General features: G+C 39.6%; 2 protein-coding genes across 8 annotated transcripts in view; one reads left to right on the top strand and one right to left on the bottom strand.

Annotated features, from left to right (window-relative positions):
* pappa2 (pappalysin 2) overlaps positions 1–13,585 on the top strand; it is a 77,565-nt gene extending 63,980 nt beyond the window's left edge. Inside the window, exons 26-27 of the mRNA XM_071492040.1 lie at positions 9,135–9,233; positions 12,749–13,585. Of these exons, the coding sequence (XP_071348141.1) occupies positions 9,135–9,233; positions 12,749–12,877 (228 nt within the window). The 3' untranslated portion in view covers positions 12,878–13,585. The remainder of the gene's footprint in view (positions 1–9,134; positions 9,234–12,748) is intronic.
* A 1,785-nt stretch (positions 13,586–15,370) lies between these two features.
* The window catches only part of astn1 (astrotactin 1), a 415,092-nt gene continuing 407,328 nt past the window's right edge, over positions 15,371–23,134 (bottom strand). For 6 of the 7 annotated variants that reach the window (XM_071490448.1, XM_071490451.1, XM_071490450.1 and 3 more), the window contains one exon: positions 15,371–18,783. In XM_071490448.1, the coding sequence (XP_071346549.1) occupies positions 18,546–18,783 (238 nt within the window). In that variant the 3' untranslated portion in view covers positions 15,371–18,545. The remainder of the gene's footprint in view (positions 18,784–23,134) is intronic. The other variant, XM_071490449.1, reaches the window with a different exon arrangement.

Raw genomic sequence — 23,134 nt, 5'->3', positions numbered from 1 at the left:
TACACCATTTCTGGGCATAACCGCATTAAATTTACTGCCCTTGCCAGACTTTTCCAACAATATTAAACATGAAGGAAAACATGCTGTATCCCCGTTGTCATCACTATTCAAGATACCAGAGCCAGTGTGCAATATGCTTCACATTTCATGATGACAAATTTCAGACAGAAATTGATAGTCTCACACTTTACAAGAATCTGTTTCAAATCTGTCCAAAGAACCTTTTTTTTCCGGGGATCCTGGCATTGCCACATGGTGTTATGCCTGCCAACACTAATGGATTATTTGATAAAGGGAAATAAATTAATCACTGGATTATGTTAGATTTAGATTAATCATTCAGTCTGACACAAGGCTCTTAAATCTGTCTTCCTAGTTTGAAAACAGTCTACCCAGTGAGTGATACAAAGTTAGAAGGATCAAGTTTCCTGTTTATTGACAAAGTAACAAGACAAATTTGTGGTAAATTCACATGCATTTGCAATGAAAATAGATATGATTTTTATTGGAATCTACAGCTGGGTACTTTTAGTAGTAAAGTTTAACTCTTTAGATTAATAATATCAGTGTAACTGAACATTTCTTACTGAGACTGGTCATATGCTGAAAGAGGTAGTGACAAAATGAGTACTGTTTTTGGTAATGAATTTGGAATAAAACTGATTAATTTTTACTTGTCTGCCAAGTCTAATATACCTCTTAATATTAAAACTAAATCTGTCATTCTTGCTCTGGTCTTAATTATGAAAGATGACAAAACTAGATATTTGTCAATCAAACTATTTATTATATATTTTATATTAATATGTCTCTGATTGCCTCACTTTATATACAATTGGATATGTTGTGTGCTTTGAAAAATGTATTTGCCCAATCAATTATATCCAACCTGTACTTACCAAGATTAACCCTGAGAGCATCAACTCACAATATAATCTTGGAGTGAGCAGAGAAGAGGATAGATCAGTCATTCCTAGTGCTTTCAGTCTCATGACATTTCCTTTTTGCCCCATTGGTGTGAGGGTCAAAGGATGACTCTACAAAATTACTAGCCAGACTGCTGTACGTTTTCTGATGTACACATGAGTAGTACAAGTATTCAGACCCTTTACTCAGTACTTAGTTGAAGCACCTTTGCCAGCAATCACAGCCTTGAGTCTTGGGTATGACACAACAAGCTAGGGATGGGGGCCATAGGTGGACAGAGAGTTTCAGGTCTCTTCAGAGATGTTCGATTGGGTTCAAGTCAGGGCTCTGGCTGAGCCACTCAAGGACATTCACAGAGTTGTCCCTAAGCCTGCATTGTCTTAGCCGTGTGCTAAGCTGTGTGTCCTGTTGGAAGATGAACCTTTGGCCCAGTCTCAGGTCCTGAGTCCTCTGGACCAGGTGTTCATGAAGGTTATCGCTGCCCTTTACTGTTCAGTTTTCCCTCAACCCAGACCAGTCTCTTTGTGTCTCCTGCTGGAAAACATCCCCACAGTGCTTGGTTTCCTCCAGACATGATGCCTAGAATTGAGGCCACTAGAGAGTCTTGTTTCTCTGATTCTGAGTTTCTTTTAGGTGCTTTTTTACAAACTCCAAGCAGCTTTCACGTGTTTTACTGAGGAGAAGCTTCCATCTGGCCACTCAGTGGAGTGCTGCAGTAGTGTTGTCCTTCTGGAAATTTCTTCCATCTCCACACAGAATCTCTGGAGTTCAGGTTCTTGGTTACCTCTCTTACCAAGCCCCTTCTCCCCTGATTGCTCAGTTTGGCCGGGCGGCTAGCTCTTGGGAGAGTCCTGGGGCCAGATGCATAAAACTCTGTGTGGATTTATAACTAAAACTATGTGAATGCACAAAACCAGAAATAGACATAGGCACTCTTTGTCAGAATTCTAAAGGCATCCATTCGTATGATTCCTTTTTATAAATCTCAGTCATTGAGAAATTGGGCGCATATACATGAGCCTCATTTCCACTCCCACAACTAGCCATAAATGGATGAAGACAGTCCCATAAACCATCAGTTTGCATACAAGAACACTGTCTGTGCCACAAGTTATCAGGCATGGCACAGAAAAGAAGGATGAGAAAGAAGCGCAACTTCACCGATTGCTGGTTGGATCACAAAGGGGAGCTCATCAGTTTACTTTAGTATAATAACTCCACCTGTAAAGGCCTGTTTTAGTCTGAACTTCATCTGTCAGGACTAGAAACATCTTCATCAGGAACCAGACAGGCATCTGAACTTGTGATTAGTAAATATTAAAACAGTATCGAAACAGTTTACAGAATGACTCACAATAAATAGTGAGGATATAATATTAAACAGTGCTAAAGGAAACATTGAGCACACAAACACAATTATTTCCATTTATGAATTGTCAAATTGTTTTTGCCGTGTAAACAGCAATATCACCTCTTTATTTTGCATTTCCTCTTCACTGTATCTAACTTGGCTCACTCTAAAAAAATGTGTATGCATGATCAAAAGAATGCATGAGGTGCGGATAGTCTCACTGCGCATTCTGTGTATATAAATACCAATTCATGTGCAGGAAATGGCGCATGCACAGTTTTCGTGTATACACATCATTTATGCATCTGCCCCCTAGTTGTTCCCAACTTCTTCCATATAAGAAATTATGGTGGCCACTCTGCTCTTGTGCATCTTCAATGTAGAAAAAATTTTTGTAGCCTTCCCCGGATCTGTACCTCATCACAAAACTGTCTGAGCTCTGCTGGCAGATCCTTCCTCCTAATGACTTGGTTTTTGTTCTGATATGCATTGTCAGCTGTGAGATCTTATATAGACAGGTGTGTGCCTTTCCAAATCATGTCCAGTCAATTCAGTTCCAATAAGAGATGATCAAGAGAAAAGGGAGGCACCTGAGCTGAATTTCAAGTGTCATAGCAAAGTATCTGAATACTTTCGTCGATATGGCATTTCAGTTTTTCCCTTTTTTTGATTGTTAATGTTTTGCGTTTCGTCATTTTGTCTTCACTCTAAACAAAGCACCAGCAACCCAAGCAATTGTTTTTCTCCTCACATGTCCTCACATTCCTTAGCCACCTTAGCCCAAATGTGTTTTGAGTATTCGCTATGGTGTAGTTATTGCAGTCCACAATAAGTAAGGGGGAGATCTTTACCATTTCAAAGATACTCTGCACAAGTGAGCTATGTCTGTAAGAACTAAGCAAACTGCTGATGAAGGGTGGGAGAGCAGAAAAACAGACAGCAAGTGCACTTTGAATTATGATTACTATGCCAAGATCAAGATAGAATGAATTTTATTGTTTTAGGTGACCCTGTGACCCTTATGTGTTGCCAAACCCTCTGTCTGTACCCAAAAATGATCAAAAGTAACTGTGACAGATTACCATGAAATTGCCTTATCATATTTCGGCTTTAAGAGTAAATATCAATGACTTTGATTGCCTCATGGTCTTCCCTCTAGTGCACCCTCAAGATAAACTCCCCACTTCTCTGATCACCACTTCTGAAATAGTAAAATGGTCAGTATGTTTTTTGTTCAGTCAGCACCTTTGTATTTTGGAGTATAATAAACATTGCCGCCTCTAGGGCCCGCTGCAGCACGACTTTAGACTTTTGGGCTTGTTCAGTTTCATAATTTTTCGTGTGCTCTGCAGTTTTATCATAAATGAAAGTTTGTTTAATCTGCAATTTAACGTCCATCTCAGCTCAGTAATATTTTAGCAGTGACAGTAAATCATCTAAAATCATAATCCCAGTTTTTATTTGGCATTCATCCGTTGGGTTCAGAAAAGGCTGGAACTACTGATGGAACACATAAACTGTTGATGTCTCACGGTATTAAAATATTCTTCCTACCTGCCAGCACTACATTTTCCCCTTCCACCTTCCCGTGAATGTTGCTAGGCAAAACAGTTGCTTATAACCCGCTCCTCCATGACAACACTGTAAATTATACAGGACCACATGTGCTGCATATGCTCTATGCCAGATCTCATCCAGATGCCATTTCTCCCTCTCTTTCTCTTACTTTCTCTTTATTTATCTTACTCTGCCTCTCTTTCCTTTCTTTCTTAAAACCAGGTTGACAATTAGTGTACAAGTGAGGTCAGACGTCTTATCAGGACATCAGCCCCTGCACAATTGCCAAGCTTAGACTGTGTTGAGACTTTTTCACCCATTTTGAAAGTCAGTGTTTAAGCTGTAAAAATCAAGAGTTCCACCAGTGACAATGCCTTCTGTGTCTTTCTAGAAGTGTCTTCAGACTTTTCGCAGCATAATTAAAATGTTTGCTGAACCAGTAAGGACAAAGAATTTGATAAGTGCATAACAGCAAGCCAATTAAACACATTGACTCATGCACCACTTCATATGAGGCATTTAGGCAAAGAGGATCTATTTTAACCATTTGGTTGGTAGAAGCTGCGCTAATCCCCTTGATCACATCATGGAGTGATGTTCTAATCTGAAACAAGTAACACATTTCACATTGAGGATTATTTATAGTAGAGTTTATATTACAATTTTTCTGCATGACCTATGACCTTATCAATGTGTTTATTATTATAACCATGACAATGAAGATCCTCTGACCAGGTACTTATTTTTAACGCAAAACCCAACCTTTTTCCTAAACCTAACCGTGACCGTTCCACAACCTCAACCTAGTGTTTATTATTGCAACCATGATGACGAAGGTCCAGCATACCTGCCACTCCTACTGGTATAATAGTTACCATGATGACAAAGGTGTGGTTGGCCTGATGCTGATATGCCCCAGTGAGTTGTATCTGAGGGTAGGGACAAACAACTGGTCGTTCGGGTTGGAGTACTTGCATTATTTAATTTATGTTCCTTAGACTGTTTGTTTTGCCCTGTATTTTGAGTATAGTGTAATGTTTCCTGAAATAATGCAATACTTCATTAATTTTTATGGCTCCACATTGGTGATAGCCATGGCCGAAGGTGTTAGGCTTTCAGGTTGTCTATCTGTCCCATTCTTGTGAATGTGACATCTCTGGAATGCCTTGAGGGCATTTCTTAAAATTTCACAAGAAAATTCACCTGGACTCAAGGTCAAAGGTCACTGTGACCTTGGAAAACATGTTATAGGTAAAGAATACATGTGCTAATTATGACAAAATACACTTTATACTTTTTCTTGAATTCTTTCAAATTCTTCACTACATATATTACACGAGTCTGGACAGACATGGATCAACTGCATCTTGGTTGGGAGAGGCATTTAACCACGAGGCTATAATTCTATTTAAGTGATTTGCCTTTGGGTGAATTCTTCTCCACCTATCCAACAATTCATTTTCAGTAACTTATCCAGGTCCAATTTGTGGTGGCAACAGACTCAACTGAGTAGGCCAGATACATGTTGCCCTAACCACATCTTCCAGTTGTTTTGGGGAATCCCACTGTGTTTGCAGGCAACTCAGTAGATATTATCTCTGGGTCTTCCCTCACATCTTCCTTGAATCTTTCAAGGAAGATGCGAGTGCCAGGAATATCTCCAGAGGGAGTTATCAAGAGGAAACCACTGAGACAATCTACCAGCTCTACTCTGAAAGCATGTACCCTGTCTACTTCCTGACTGTGTTGTTTATCTTGATGACGTGTCCCTTAACTCTTGTTGCATAGACCAAGGAGTTAACAGTCATCAGTCTGTAACCTCAGTGTCACTTGTTCATAATGAAAGCCATTCAGTGGTTCAACTGTGGAAGTAGAAAGCACCTTACTCATACAGTCCCTGTTATTTCTTCTGTGAAAAAGGGGTCTAACAGGTGACCTGGTGACATGTGTTTCAATATGAAAGCACAAGAAGCTAAAGTTGGCAGGCAGCTGGCAACGAGTGACATTTTAGAGCGCAGGCATGAAACTTCAGTTATGTGTATATGTGCACTTAAGTAATGTGTTTATTCACAGATTTTGGAAGTAACATGATTTATAAAACATGTAAAAGAGCTTCTTGGTTTCCTTTAGAAACGTTAAAGGATTACGAAAATATAGGTAACACTACTACATTTCTGAGAACCAGGCTTTTCTACATGCATGTGCATCAAGTCTGATCAAAATTGAAACTAACTATGTCAGAAACTACAACCATTCAGGAAGCTTCAGTTTCCACAGCCAGCAGGATATTTGTAAAATTCAAATATAGGAAATACTGTGATGCCCAGACCTTGTCTTCTCTCTTGTGAAAACAGCCAGTAATTCACAGCATATTATGGTTTATATATCCCATAATGCCTGGCACACTATAATGTTTTACAACCCCAAACTACATCCACCATCAATATGCAAACACACACACACACACACACCCCTCCCTTGAACTCCCTGAACTGTCTTTCCTATCAAAAGGAAAAAACAGAGTCCCAAGGAGAACAGAAAAGGGCTAACTTCACACTCCTCCAACTGTTTTCAGCAAGCTCTGGGCAAGAGGGGCAACCTGGGTGAAGGAGGGGGAGATGATAAAATGTCTGCTATTAAAAGAACGATACAGATACTTGGTAGGAAGTAAAAAATAAATATATTGCAGCTTGACAGAGGAGTGTTCACCAGAATTCATTTCTGTGTTTTATAATGTTCTGATGAAGAGCTTGGCAGGTGCTGATGACAGCACATGCTGCCCCAGAAATAGCCAATGCTAAGAGGTAGAATATTTATGTTAGCAAGGTGTAGGTTTGGCTGCCGCTGCTTTGTATGTCTATTTTACACTGATTTGAAGGGAGTTTCAGAGTGAAGGTAATACACAAACCAGCTGATCTTTAATAACACATGGGGGACTTAGGTGCACAGCCAACTCTTGCTGGGTTAATACTGTTCATGGGTCTGTGCAGAGAGTGAGGTTTATGCTGCCTGGAAGGGAATGTAAATACTAATTAACCTCTATATGAGCCTGACCTCAAAATTAACCTCACATGGGTATAGTGCGGGGGTCTGTGAAATTTTAACAGTTTTCAGCAAGGAAAGATGTGCACGTGGAAAGGAGATCAAACCCACAATAAATCTCAGCTATGGAAATCTTTAAAATTCAAATAAAACTTGACATCATGCTAAGCAAGTCTGCATTATGCATGACTGCCTTAGACTATAGAGGTAATTCAAAGATTATAGTAGCAGTGATTTGGGTGAGGCTTCTGGTACAATTGCTGGTAAAGTATTTACTCAGAAACAGAACGATTAAATAGATTTATTTATGCCACGGCAGTTTAGTTGGGAAAGGCAAGGGGATTTGTCAAGTAGGGAGTTCTTTGAAGTGAAGAGAAAACTGCAGAAATCTTCTCAGCAGCTGTTCTCTCCCCCTGTGCAGGTTAGGTAGAACCCTAAGTCTTTGAAATGACTCTATCAGCCCACTGTAGAAAGCCAAAAGTATCTTTGGCACTCTGTACTTATTTTCATATTGTTGGCACTTAAGGAAAGCCCTCAAGGGTTAGTCAAAAACATTAGAAAGGCTTTCATCATGACGCGTCTGAGATTTTATCTAACTTAAATTCCACAAATGTGTGCCACTCCAGTACCTTCAAGAGGCTAGAACATTACAAAAGCAGTTTGAGGAATTGTCATTCATTGGTATTCTAAGTAACATGCGCTAAATGAGATTGATTATTTGTATTATTTCATCCTGGGATGCCAAAAGAAATCATTTTTACTCTATAGGCTCATAAAAGTAGCTGTTTGCCATTTGTACTAGTGCAGCAGGTCTCATGTATGCAGTTGTTTATCACTACACTCGAATGATTGTGGCAATCACCTGTGCCATAATCCAGTTCAGGCTTTGAAATGATGATGTACCATTGTCCATACGGCTACCATAACAAATATCAGACAGAATTCTTAAGCAGATTCACCATATACCTGCCTACTCTGACTTTCAAGGTGAATGTGAATACATTATTGGGTTTATCAGACAAGGCCATCCTTTCTGTGTACAACGTCCTGGTCGCTCCCTCTGTCTATTCAACACATCATGCTAACGGTTTTCAAAGATCCATCTGGAGCAGTGGTTCCCAACCTGTGGGCCGGGGGGGGGGGGGGGGGGGGGCACATATCATTTTGAAAACAGTTCATTTTTGGTGAAAAGATATAATTAATTATTAAGATATAATTATGTAAAAAATAATAAATAATAAAACTGAAATACAAAAAAATATTCAAAAACATCTTTCATTGTTTTGTTTCTTATTTTAAGGCCCATTATTGTGATAAATCACTGATGAGTTGGAAAGGTTGGGAACCACTGATCTAGAGAATGAAGCTAAGTTAACTTAGAAAGCACTTGGCCAATATTTAAACAAATCATACTAGTTCTTAAACATATGAGCCACTGGTGTAATGCTAGCTCAAGGTAACAGCTAAAAGACAACTAGGCTAAGTTAATAAGCTACTTGGGACCTCGGATAGTTTGCCTCCTCCTCATTTACAACCACTCACAAGCTTGTCGTGGCAGACTCAGTGCACTGCCTACATTAGCATTTTGTGGTCGTGCTGGCTGAACTTGTTTAACCCTGTGTAAACCCTATGTAACCGCTGGCTTTACATTCGTATCAAAGAAAAGCACTGCGTAACAGTTAATCCCACAGGCAAAGAAATCATGAATTTTAATAATAAAATATGTAATTCTTAGTTTTTAACTAATGTTTATGTCTGCAGCTGTTCCGCATAGCCACGTTAGCCTACATATGTAGATATTTAGACTAGAAAACCATCACTGTCATCGCTCAAATGTGGGGTGCTTCTTTTGTTTTGCTACAACCGATCAGGGTGGCTGTGGTCGTAGCAGCTTAATGCAGCATGAGGAGGCGAACTGTTTTAAGTGCTAACTTCTGCTTGGGAAAGTTTTGCTGTACCCCACATGAAATTAGAGTACATGTGAACCCTTTGCTAAATACATCACTCCAACTTGCTTGTGCGTTGAACAATGATCATGTAACTGATTCTGGTGAAGTGTTTATTTTGAATTGTTTCATGGATATTTGTTTCAAACAATATATTTACATAACAATGTATTCCACTGAAAATCTGTTTTCTGGGAGGACGCTGAGTCATGTATTTTCTTCAGGGCTTCCCAGCCTTTCATGCTGTGCGAGGTAACATTCTCATTATTTCTCAGTTCATAACACTGTCTGTCTCTGTAACTTGTGTGTAGCCTTTTGGAGGGGATGGCTGGTGTGACACCACCAACAACCGGGCCTACTGCCAGTATGACGGAGGAGACTGCTGCCCATCCACACTCTCTACCAGAAAGGTACACAAACAGATATTTCCAGTGCTTCTCCTCCCTTCTACTATAGTTACGTATTCAGAAAAAGGTTGACTTTCATCACGACACTGTTTAGTGCTTTTCTATTTTAATAATAAAAGTTACCTATAAACGTATCACTTTTGTCCACTCTCTTTGAAAGGTGGCAAAGTGTTGTTTGGCTCGCTTCAGGCTCTCATCTTGCAATCAAGATGGAGCTTAGAAGGTGAAGCTGGATCCAAAGCCAGATTCTTCCTGTTTACAGTAGTAGAAATCCGTCTCTCTTGGCACAAGCGCTGTGCCACTACGCAGAAGATTTCTACTAAGCAAACAAACACAGATCCCTGCTACTTTCCCTGTGCTCCTGTTAACGACTGCAACTATTTAGTCTCCCTCATCTGTACTTAAAACAACAGAGGAGACCTGTAGTCTCTAGCTTTTCCTCTCAAATAGCAAATAAGTGGGTTTTCACTACCCCATGCTGCTATACGCTTTCTCACCTTTCATATTAAGCCATAGCTCCACTGCAGAAGGAACAAGTCAGGGTTCAGGACTTGGATATGGTCATAACATACCTGATGAGATTTTCTTCTATTACAATGTAACAGTTTTAGCAGATGAGAGTGAAAATCCCATTTTGTTATTTTGGTGATGGTTCCAAGCATCTTTAGTGGAGATGAGAAGTTTTTTTGTGTTGCAGCTCCACAGTGTGATGCAGGTCTATAATCTAATCTAATCACTTTAAAATTAGAAACATCCCTTGCAGGCCTAATCAGTTTGAGGAATATGTTGGATATCTTTGTGTTTATCCATCCTAACATACTCTCACTGGTGATAGCTTGTTCGTGCTAACTACAAGATGCAAATGTATCACATTACACTAATTGCTCTAAATGATTGCTGTATATATTGGGTGGCTAAGAGGAATGGTATGAATAATAATGAGCAAGCCCAGGTTGGGCTGATAGTGGAAACAAGGCCACTCATTCTCTCAACTGCTTTTACATAAACGCAACTTTTTTCCTACTTTTCTATGCTTTCATGAGAACTTCTCTCCCATGTGGACATTTGGGAATTAGCTCACTCCACCTCCCCTTGCTATACTCTATTTGGCTACTGTACAGCCACACATTCATGACACTCACTCAGGGGGCCCTTCCTATTAATTCCTACGGCCCACAGTTAGCTGAGCCTCGGCTGTCTCCTTCATGTCCGCAGCACGCCATGACTCACTGGCAGCTCCTTCCTAAATGGAGAAGGAGTTCAGCGAGTCTGTAGCTGCCGTCATAATAAATGAGCTGCCAGACTGCCACTAACTGCTCTTTTACAGGGGAAGGGGGAGGCGGAGGTTATACGGGTGGGAGCAGCGAGGTGTCTGACGGTCTGCGGTTTACTCGGCCACTGTAAAACAGCAGCTAGGCGAGCGGAGGTCGTTCTAAGGAAGTGAACTAAACCGCCGTGAGAGTCAGCATCCTGACTGCCACCGCGGCTCCAGCAGGGTGATGGAGCAGAGTGGAGGGGGGCTGGATGGTGGGTTTGTTTACAGAACTCTCTGTTTCGATGTGGCTCGACTTCTGCAGGTGGAGGAAATTACAGGTTTTTAACACAGCGTAACCCACTTTACATATTTTCTCTGATGCCACACATGAAAAAACTTGAGAGTTGGGATGTTTCATGCCAATTTGCTACTGTTATAATACTTATTAATCATAAACACACAGATGATGATATGAGTTTAATGTGTTTTACGTTGCTCTGCAGGGACAGATCCAGTATCTGGCAATATAAGTCACCCGCATCTGAACTGCATCAAATATTTGAATATTCATATCTATTTGTGTCTGGATTGGTCTAACAGGGCCAGCTGCCTCCTTTTTATGGAGCTCAGGCCGTATTGGTTTTATTTACAGAGATAGCTGCAGCGATGACAAGGGAGGAGGGAAACACGAGAGATGATTCAGGTGGGATTCAGTCACTGGCCAACAGGGAAAAGCTCCAGAAGAAAAGATGGGAGCTGCCACACCATCTATGGAAACACAGAGTCTTCCTTTGATTTGTTAACTGCAGTCTGTGTTCTAGTCCAACAAAAGGCCAAAATACTAAAAGCAACAAAGAGTGAACAGAAGGAAGATGAAGAGGACATGATTTTTTTTAAATGTTAGACTGTAGGTTTGGTTTTGCTTGCTTCCAAGGTTGAATTCACTACTTTGAAACCTTTTCTTTCACGTGAACTGTGTTCATGAATATGTTGCAGTAAACAGCAGGGAAGCAACTAATCCAAATACTCAGAAACAGTCAAAAGACTTGGCTTTTGTTTCTGTGGATGAAGCAAAAACAGGCCCCTTTTGCTCCTTCCAGAGGTTGTTAGGAGGCATCAGAAGTGGAGTACTGCTCGTGTTGTTATGCGAATGCATCACTGAATCAAGATGAAGCTGTTAAGGAAACATTTAATGGCTGCGCCAGCTCATCTTAAATGGGACTGCTGGCATTTTAAAGTGATGCTAGGCCTTCTGCAGCTCGTTGAGAGCCCTTAGCGAAACTATTACCCCGCCATCAACCCTCTCTCTCTCTCCAAAAGCGAGAGCAATCAGCAGTGAAGGCCGACAAGCTGCTACCTCCCACTTTCCTTCTTGCCTCGCTCACTGTCATCCTTATTTTCTTTCTCTGCCTCCCACTCTCCTTTCTCCCTCTCCCTTTCTTTCTCTCAATCTTCCTCTCACTCCTTCCCTCCAGGAGCAAATGTTTACATTTCTTGCAACAGACTGCTTCGCGGGGCACCAGAGTTTATTTTGCAACCTGTGGTGATGGCTCGCTTCCTAGACAAGAGCTGGCAGCCTCTTGTTGTTGATTCTTAACATGTGTTCATCCGTTCACCTCCGCGGCGCTGCGTTCCTCCCTCCTTCTCCCGAAGACCCTCAAGGTTTCTCGCCATTCAAAGGCCACGTTGAACCATTTGACATCACGCACTTTATCGGCCTCCGGGGGGCTGTAGGAGTTCTCTTTGAAACTGTGAGGAAATACAACAAGTCTACTAAGACCACTCTCGGGTTACTAAGTGGTACTTACCTTTCAGCACAGAACTGTTCACTAGCTGCTCGGCCAGTTCAAGCAAATTTATTTTTTATTGTCTGTTTTTGCCATTCAAAGTTGTACTCTTTGCTACAGTTGAAATGTAACAACCCTATTGGGAAGCCTCCTCAACTAGTGCATTTTTTAGTGACTCTAATTTTACTGAAAGTCCTGATGTAATATTTCCTTTTACCCTACTGCTGCATACTTCTTTTCTATGCTTTCGTTCCACTAACTTAAACTGAACTCACACTTCCACCAGGATTTTAGGTTTTTAGATTTGATCTCAGACTGTATGAAACAGGAAAACCGAAGATGAAATGTGTTTCTTCTTGGTTTAGTCACCAGACGGGCCTGAAAAGTCACATCATGTTTGAATCCAGCCACAGATTGAAAGGTCTATAGTGGCTTTGAGAAGCCGAGTGCTGAATGTTGTGCTTGTTTACTGACAGGTCATTCAGTTTGGGGCGGACTGCAATCAGGATGAGTGCACTTGCCGTGATCCGGACGCTGAGGAGAATAAGAGCAAAGCCAGACACTTGGAAGGAGGAGGAGGTGGAGCTGGAGGAGGAATGCAATAAGATGGAGGGATGAAAGAAGCTGAACTCGTGTTAAACACAGTCAAACCACAGACTACACACCACAACAAACAAACAACAAACAAAACATCCATTTTTTTACATTTTATAATGTGAAGAATGCGACTGAAGTCAGACTTCATACAAGAAAAGGCCATTTTCATTTTATCATAAGTGATCTTACTCATCACAAGAGTCATGTTGGTTTAAAATCTGATTCTTGTGTTCAGTGCGGCCAAATACCATCCACACACGGACAGAGTGTTTCCCTCTCCTGTTTAGAAGTGAAGGGTTATTCTCATTGCGGCATTTCAGTAAGAGAAGGTCTAGTTCCAGTAGGGTTAAAAGGCAGTTTATCCACTCCTGTACAAATCAAGTCATCATAATTGGATCGAATCACTGTAAATGGATTCAAGTACTTCTCTGGTCTTGATTAGCCTCGGGATAAAGAAACCAAAAGAACTGGCTGTGCCTGTTAAGTGCATGCACAGACCCTACAGCAAGGGCTACTGCTACTAAATGATATATTAGCATCTCATAGAATTATTTCAGCATCACATTTAAATTGTACCGAAGCCAAAACACATCTCTCACTCAGTCAGTTTTATTTAACTCATCTGATGGCTCCTCAAAACCAAATGAGGACTAGTCAAATCAAATCTAGGAGAGGCATCTAATTTCTGTTCCACTACACAGAAGTATTACCTCAAAACCAACCAAAAAAAAAACAAAAAAAAAACTTGATACTAATACTGAAATGACTTATAATCTTCATCATCGTGCACTAGATCCTTCTACAGAACAGCTTTCTGACATGTACTTGTAAGAGGATATATATCTGTAAAGACTAACATGTATAGACTAATATATTTGGATCACCTAGCATATCTACTAGATCACGTATTAGTCACACAAGTCATCACTCTATTTATATCCCAAATCCAGTAATACAAACATGTATTTGTACCACACAGCATATGCACAGGGCTTGCATAGAGTGACATGTTTTATTTTTGTTGTTTTTTTGTTGATTTAATTTACAAAAAAATATCTTGTGAGATGTTATGTCATCCACATCTAACATCATGCCAAATTGAAAAGAAAAGAAAAACATCAGGATACAATACAAACTGCATAGTGTCAAAATGGAAGTTCAAGTCCAATTGAACAGATGCCAGAAATACAATAGTTGTGAAGTTCAACTCATATCAGCTGCTTGCATGTTTGTATGTCAAAAAGGTTCTGGTATTCATTAGAAAGAAATGACAAAGTATCCCATCCAAATATTGTATCTATAAAAGTGTAATCATGTTCTTTGTGATATTTTACAGTACTTTATACTCTATATGGAATAAATAGCAACTTTATATTGACCCCTATAATTTGTTTCTTAGCGGTTTGTTTGATTCACGTTCACTGGCGCTGGATGTCGCCTGTGTGGATTTCTGTGCACGTGCACTTGTGTTTGGATAACCTCACAGAACTGGCCTGGCTTTTAATTTGAAATGACAGAATAACTGAATCGCCCTAAGGGAGGATTTGTGTGTCCTACCTTTATTAAATTACTAAACACTAAACCCTAGAAACGGCAGAGATATTATAACTTCCATGGTTTGGAAAAAGAACAATTTAACATGTGTCTTGGCTGTTTATCAAACTTCCACTTCTCTGAGCTGTCAGAGGTCGGAGGCCTGTGGATGTCTGACATCTTGTCACTATGAATTTAATGCTTTGTTACATTAGATCCAGCCATGTAGTTGAATCCTCCTTTTCTATTCAAAGCACTGATTCAACTGGTTTCTTTGTGGTTATATATAGTGTAATATATAGACAGGCATCAATTTGAAAGCTCTATTTGCAGAAGTGCTGCTGCAATTAAGTGTAAAGAGCAACTACATTGGGTATATGTACTGCACCCACATCAGTTCAAGAACTTGGTCCTGGCAAATTTAAAGGGTTACTTAGGTAATGATGAAGGGACAAGGACAAAAGGAATAAACAGGATCACCTTCAGCTAGTAATATGAAGGAATGAATTCAGTATCAAAACACAGCCACTGGTCTGCAGCTCACAGTTTGGGTCCAGAGTCACAACAACAACCTGTACTTTCAGCTCCTATTACTACAGTAACTAGCAATTCATGTTTTATCTATACATGAATTGAAAAGAAGAATATCCTGCACACTGCTCTTGCTTGGCATCAGGGTTTATTGATCATCGTAATGTTTCGGTCTCTCTAAAGGTCTGGAGAGACCGAAATGTTAGGATGGTCTATAAATCATGATCCAAAGTAAGAGCATTGTGCAGGATGATATTCTTTTCAATACTTAATGCCACTTTCGAACACACCTGCATCCAAGACATTTGGATATGCGAATATCTTCATCAAGAAAATTGTGTCCACATGAATAAAAGATTTCTTCTGACTCCTGACAGGCTGAAGGAGGAAACAGGCTCCATAAGTTCCAGAATAACAGTCAGAAATGTTTATACAGCCACTTTTCATTATATATTCTTTATTGTTCTTTAAAGTAGCAAAGACCAAAGTGTAAAAGTTAAGTTTATGATGCCACATACAGTATAGACAGAATAATATCATGCAAATAGTAGATGGTTGGTTAACACTTCTCCTTCCTTATTCATCTCTTGTTCAAATCGACTCAGTACGTTTGCTATTGTACAGTTTTGTTAGATAAAAGTCTTTTAATCAACCAATCACTCACAGTTCATGACAGAGTCCAGTTTACACCAGTGAAAAGATCACAGATCAAAGCCAGTGATGCCTTCTGCTCTTTCCTTTCAAACTGGAATCAGTGGATTGATCTGATTACAAAGACTAAGCTACACAGCAGATATTACAGTACAATATTTCATCTACTAAAGCGCACAGAAATGCTGTAAAATATCACCTGTTGTACATTTATATACAGAATCAAAACACAGTACTGTGCTAGAATGTGATGCTTTTATGAAATACTTTGTTGCTTATACAAAAATCTACAAGCCGTTGTTTTAGTATTCACATATGAGATTTGTTAAAAAAAATCAACAACTACTATGCATTTGCATTTCTTTGACATCAATCTCCAATATGGGCACTGCACAGTAATAAAATAACATAGAATAACATAATAAATGAAGTCAAATGAAAGTAAAAAATATAGTCACAATAAATACACAGTATCAGAGGAAATGATTAATAAGATTTTTCTAAAGACTAACTTTATTGGATGAAGTTTAAACATAGTGAAGCGGCTGAAAACATTAAGACACTGTCAATTTGCAGGTTCAATACAGAATTATCACCTTTAACAGAGTGGATTGGTTCAATAAGGTCTGAGGTGGAAACCGTAAAATGATAAAACACTGTAGAATCATTTTGGCAGGTTTCACTAAATACGTGGAGATAATGAACTGATGCCTGTAGTCTAGTAAAACTCCTCCTCTAACAGCTTCCTTTACAAATGCAAACTATCAAGACCACATTCAGTAGGTTATATCGCTAAAACATCATGATAATTTTATGTACAAGGTTCATTTTGAATGGCTATACTACCAAAATAACTCCCAGAACACCATCCTCTGTTATCTACATAGTTTTATATTTATTTGACCGTTCTAGTAAAATCTCTTGAGCTCAAACTGCTCCATATGCTGCCTCAGCTTCCTCATAGACACACGGATAACTGTAAAATACTGGCTTTGTTTCTGCTGTCACTACATGACAATTCCTTACATTATCTTTGACTGCATTAGCAGTTCAACGTGTCTAAATGACAAAAAACAATGCTGTGTCTCAATTCACATCCTTCAATATGTACACTTGATGTTTTGTGTGTGTTAACATTGAAAGTCCAACAGCATGCAGCACACTATGAGCACCAGGATGTTGCACTCAAAACAATGCAGCCTTCTCACCCTCAACAGTCGCCATCTAGGGTGCGTGGCGGAAGAGGAAGGACCACCAGCGTATTTTCAAACTTGTGAAAGCTGTGACCAAGGAAGGAGGACATGCCGTCGATGCTGATTTTCCATGTCGCGTGACACAGGAAAGTAGAATGATCATTTTCATGTCAAGTGAGCAAAACAGCAAATATTTTGGAGGATGACAATCATGATCACAGTCTACTTACATGCACTGACTGAAGTATCTGATTTGAGACACAACACGAGCTCATGAGGCTGACTTCATTCAAAATTCGTAAAAAGAAGTGATAGTTGAAAACTGCTTGTCGTGATGTACCAGTGACCTCACACAGTTAAGCAGCGCACACCAGACATCAGCTGCTGAGTGCGTTGCAGTTATTGATAATAAATGCATGCAACAAGCACCAGAAGCTGTGAACCACCCAAATATTTAACAGTGGTTGGAATGTACCGGTGAAACTAAAGCTACAATGAGTTTTAAATGTAAATAAGTATCTTTGTAGCTTCCAGTCTCTCCTGGGTCAATTTTCCATGTAAACTTTCAAAGAAATAAAAAGCTCTGATTTTAGATTAGGAGTCAGGACACAACGAACTGTATCCAGGCTGTAGGAGGGCTACAGTTTTTTTGACCACTTGTTTGACATCAAGAGATGCCTTTTATAAGTTTTCATTACTTCTGAAGATATGATTGAGTTTGGATTTAGACAGGCAGCTGAGGTGTAACCCTTTATGTCCCAGATCTGACCTTTTTAACATCTGACAGAATATGCAGGTCTAAACTACACAATAATAAGCAAAGGGTAATAAAAAAAGCATGCTCTTTCAGTATCAAAGATTTGAGATGGAGATTGTTTAGTCCAACAAAGAAATAAAGTGAAATAAAATGCATGTTCTTATGTTTGGTTCCACTAAGATATGTGCATTTAATGACACAATTGAACATAAAACATAATGTAAAATACTATATCCTTCCCCTACAAGCAGTAGTTTTTATTGTGAGGTGTATTTTTTTGTGCAACATCACACTCAAACATTAGGGGCTGGAGGTGAGCTCCTGAAGTAGCCTCAAGTTTTATTGATGAAAGATGTGAAAGCTCCAACAGATATGATGAAAACACGCTGATTATGACCCTCTGTGGTTTGCCATGCATGGTCAGATGTACCCAATTATCCTTTGCAATGTTTCAGACTAAATACCAATGCCAAATATACATACCATATCCATATCTATAGAGACTAGGTGTTAATTGAACAAGTTATCCTCGGTAGCTATGTAAACATGCCATCACATGCAGCTGCTTCACAGTAAAAACTTAATTTCTTCCAATGGGGCTTCAGTCCACACAATTTTAATGAATGACAAAGAAAATGTGTATAATTATTTTGTAGTCATATACAGCAATGAAGGACCATTTAGAATTGCTGAATTAAGCAAAGAAGGCCTTTATTGTGAAACATCTGCAGAATCTGTCAAGTTTGTGTTGATTTTCACTTATCATTGCAGTGTAGGAAATGACTATGATCATCAGAGACTCCAACCTGCAAGCCATGGTGAGACTTCTGAATACAGTAAATGGTAATTTCAAATAATGTTGAGCATTTGCTTATGACACCATAAATTCATATATGTTTACATATATCTTATGGAAATAAATGAAAAACTTGCATTTAATTTGCCTCTTTGTTGGGTTTGACAAATCTCCCATATTCCTGTGCACATCCAAGCTGAAATCATAGAATACCTTTAGAGCTCCTTGGGCTCACCATAGTCATTATACATGACAGTGAGCGTCTGCTCGTCACAGGCCTTGTGTACATCCTGGCCCATGTCTGACCAGTTCAGCCCAAAAGCCTTGGTGTCGGTGTAACGGCAGGACAGGAATTTGAGGGACATCCTGCGAAGGCCGATCTTTGGCTCCTGGAGAAGGCCTTTACACCATGGAGAGAGTTCATCTAGCTGGGAGAGGATGAGGCTGGCCTTCCTGTTGGAGCAAACCATACAGAGGATTAATGTGTGTTTGTGTTTGCTTTTAAGACCTTTATGACATCCACAAACTTGTTATAAGTTGGAGAGAAAAAGCAATTTTCAGTCAAACACAACTAAAATATGACAAAGATACATATTATTATTAATATTTTCTTAAGTCAATAATCTGGTAAATAATGTCAAAAATAACAGGGTTTTTAAAATGACATGATGGTCAGACTTTGGGAAGGAATCAGGATACAAGGCTGAGGTAGATTTAAGAGCTGCAATTTTCCTCGAGGAATATCACCTACAGGAGGAATGTGTCAGGCTGTGCTGCCATGATATTTGTTCACTCTGCATCAGAGCATGTCCAGTTTCTTCAAAAGTTTCCTAAATGAATGTAATTGCATGTCCCAGTTAGCGATTACTTTAAGGCAAGATTGCAAGGAGAAGAACCAGTGCAGTCATGGTCAGGTCTGAAAGTCGTGCACAGCTGGTGATGCAGAGGATCAGAGTCAGAGTGAAAGAGGGGAGGGGATTCAGCTGTTTAATGCAAAGCTGACGTTTACATGATTTTACTTCACTTTTCATTCGTCTTCCTCAAACACATTTGAAAATACCAATCCTCCTGAGACCTGGAATAATCATAGTTTGTGTACTTCAGATATTATTAGATATAGACAATGTCACACAGTCGTTTATTGTGGACATTGGGTGAGTGTTTGTCTTTACTCACTGTAAAATAATCTGAATTCAGAAGAAAATGACAAAAGCATAAATGAAATGCAAAAAAATAAAAATAAAAAAAATCTAGAGACACTAAAAGTGAATTAAAAAAATGCCAATGGTGACTTCTCTTAAATTGTTAGCGTTTATTAGTGTCCTTTTGGAAATTCCTCAGGATTCACTGGAACTCCTGAAATAAGCTGCTTGTAAAAAGTTGAAGCCACAGTACACACGTGTGTGTGTGTGTGTGTGTGTGTGTGTGTGTGTGTGTGTGTGTGTGTGTGTGTGCACGATCAGGATGGCACCACCTCTGGCTCACTGTGAGCCAGGAAAAACACTGCAATCAGTAAATTTTTGAGGAAATTGTAACAGAGATATGCCTTCAATAGTGTCTGTGTCTCATGATGCACAACAGATTTGTTGGATACTCATCACTGCCAAGTACTCGGTGTGAAAAGATAAATGCCACATACATGCATGTGGGGTTTATGTAATGGTGCAACTCAGTCTGACAAGGTCAGTGACCTTTTTTGGATCAGAATGCTATATACTGATTTCTATTCAAACTAAAAAGGATACCTCTCCCAAGCCAAACAACACTCTACATTGATGTTGAGAAAGTTGGTAATATCACAGTCAAATCAAACAGCTAGTCAGCAACCAGGAAATGCAGTGAACTGAGGGAAACAGTCTGAAGATCAGAGGAATCTTAGAGTTGATGTACATCAGAAACACTCAACTGTCTACACTTCATAAATCACACTGTGGCTCTGCTGTTGTTTTAGAATGACATCACTGTGTGACAGAACCTAAAACCTACCCATCCACCACTGCTTCCTGTCTGAAGGAGCCTGCAGGGTAAGGTGTACCATTACTAACGCATTCCAACTTTAACCCAAAGCACACAATGGCTGCTGACAGTGGAAAAATTAATGAATGAAGAAATGAATGATCGTGGCAAACGAAGAGCTGGTCCTCTGAGGGGAAGCAGGCTAATGGACGGCTGTAATTCTGTGGGGATGCAGAGGAGAAACTATGAAATGCCTGAACTTGTCCTTTGGCCAAACCAGGCCAGCTGAAAAATCATCTCCATTAGTAACACGATGCACAGAGTTCACATAAATACAGCTCATAGGGACATTCAGTGCAATAAATAACCATTAAGCCTGATACAGCCTGTTTGGCCGTCGCAGTGAAACCTTGTCAAGTGTTTGTCTGAAGTCAGAAAATGGCAGCGGGAGGAGATTTTGTTCATTCCACACACAGTTTCTCCTCGGTCTTCAGCCAAACCAGCACTTTTACAGCACACTGTCCCCATCCTGCCAAGCCACAAGTCTGCTGGATGCACCAAAGTCACCAGAGCCTCAGCACATTATTCTGATGAACTGATGACACATCAGAGCACCCAGGCTACACGCTCAGTATGCACCAGTTACAGGAAATTAATGACCACACTGATAGGCTGAAAAAAAGATTAGTCTATTTATAAATGTTTTGCTGACCCATTAGCTCCAACTGCCTCGATATCATCAAAATGTGCGAATGGAGGCAAACCACATGTTCTATTAATCATCATCGTCTCTCACCTGGTCGTCATGAGGCAGATCTGATGCTGGTGTGGTGCCGATGATTGTCATGGAAATGATGATGGGGAGGCGAAATTGATGAAAACAAAGATGATATTTAAAAGGGAGATGATGGCAGGGAAAGTATTGGAGGTGATGAAGTCCAGATTCTCAGTGGTGATCCCAAAATGATGACGAACAATGATGAAGATGATGATGTTGGCAAAGATAAGCGTACCCCTGGTGATAACGTCAGCTACATTTACTGTTTGTACGCCAAGTCTTCCATACAAAAACAGCTGAAGACAAATTACAGTACCAGTCAAATCTTTGGACACACTTTCACATTCAAGTAAATGGAGTCAACCAGCAAAGCCTTAAACGGGCTATTTGTAAGTTTTCTCTACCTCCGAACATGGTTTCTTGCCGGTAGTGGGTAGCACTGATTGTCTCTTGAAATTTCCTTTGGCCATCATTGCATTTACAAGACAAGAAGTTATAATACACCCTCTGAGCAGTGCTACATCTGCAGGCTATGGTGACTTGCTATCGGAAAGTGACAAGAAGGGCCGGGGCTCGCAGGTTAGCATGCTAACATTAGTAGAAGAGTTGACATTGGTGTTGCTTTCCAACACTGGAGACAGCTGTTGGTGAGTAAAGGAATGAAGTTTGATGCTGAACTTGCAATGTTTCCTCTACACTGGTAAGTAAACAGCTGTTAATGCTAATGCTGGCTATGTAGCGATAGCAAATTTTAGAAATAGTAGCACATGTTGGGGTTCAATGTACTGTTTATTCTTCATCAGCAGCTAGTGCTGATGAAGATAATGATAATGAATGAGTGATGTGATTAAAATCTCATTAACAGCTACTAAACTGACTTTATGGCGAGTTTTTTTTTCTCAACAGCTGTTTCTGATGTCAAACATTAACTTTGAACCTCAGGGAAATTTGAACCTTTACATTTTTACCCCATCTGCTAAAAAAAAGATATGAAATAGACCTTAAGATGAGGCTGTGTTTTCTCAAACTACAAATTGTACCTTTTCATGATGACGTGAAACGATGGACATAAATGTGAACAGTGGGGTGAATGAACACCACACTACATTTGTGTATGTGGATGTGTTGACACATGCAGTTAGTGTTTATGACCCATTTTGAGCTTCAGTTTGGAACTTTGGAGACATGCACAGAGAGCATTAATGCAGCAAGTGTAATCTGAGCTTTGGCAGATAGCTCTGGTTTTATTTGTCCAGGTTTTGTGATACCTGAGATTCCTGCCTCCACTTCAATACACTGGAGGTGAATGAGATTTTGTTTTTGGTGTTTACTGCACTGAAAAATATATTTGATAAATATAACAGCAACTTTCTTTGGAGAAAAAGTGTCACTGTTGCTTTTGATAATCTACTGACCTCACAGTCAACAGTTCTCATGGGAAACAACTTTCTAGCAAACAAACAGTCCCTGTGACAGGGGTATTGTTTTTTGAAACTACAGTGAGACAATGTAAATTTGCTTGACAACAGCTACTGTGACAACAAATAACAATGACAGGATAAGAATAAAATGTCAAGACTGGCTAGGTTATGCCAATTACACAGCTATACAGATCTAAAGTTTGCTAATATTAGCCACCATTAGCCACTGGTCATACCAGACCAAGTAAGGAGGTAGAAGCAAATCTCCTGTGTGTATTTTATTGTAACAGATTAATTTTACTATTCAACTTTTCATTTGTAAGAGAAAGCATGTGTTTTTTTCCCTCTTTCAGGGGCGACACAGTTTTACTTTAAAGAGAAGGAGTCCACTGAAATAAACCAAAGTCAGTTGTTGTCCATTATGGAACAAAAATGCCATACATTCAACTATCAGTCATTTAGTTCAATCAAACAGTCAGCAAATAGTGAAAAAACATAAACATATATATGATATATGTATGTGGATATATCTTCTTCTTGCAGAACCTATACAGTGTATATGGAGTGTAGGAGATAGTTAAAGCAATAAAAATTTGACCCCAAATAAAAAATAAGAAAGAAGAAAATATATCAGAACAAAGTATAATAA

The sequence above is a fragment of the Trachinotus anak genome, unplaced genomic scaffold (genome assembly GCF_046630095.1).
Source record: "Trachinotus anak isolate AG129_WGS33_773 ecotype Australia unplaced genomic scaffold, CSIRO_AGI_Tana_v1 ptg000012l, whole genome shotgun sequence".
Classification (NCBI taxonomy): domain Eukaryota; kingdom Metazoa; phylum Chordata; class Actinopteri; order Carangiformes; family Carangidae; genus Trachinotus; species Trachinotus anak.
This window is presented reverse-complemented; position numbering and strand designations above follow the sequence as displayed.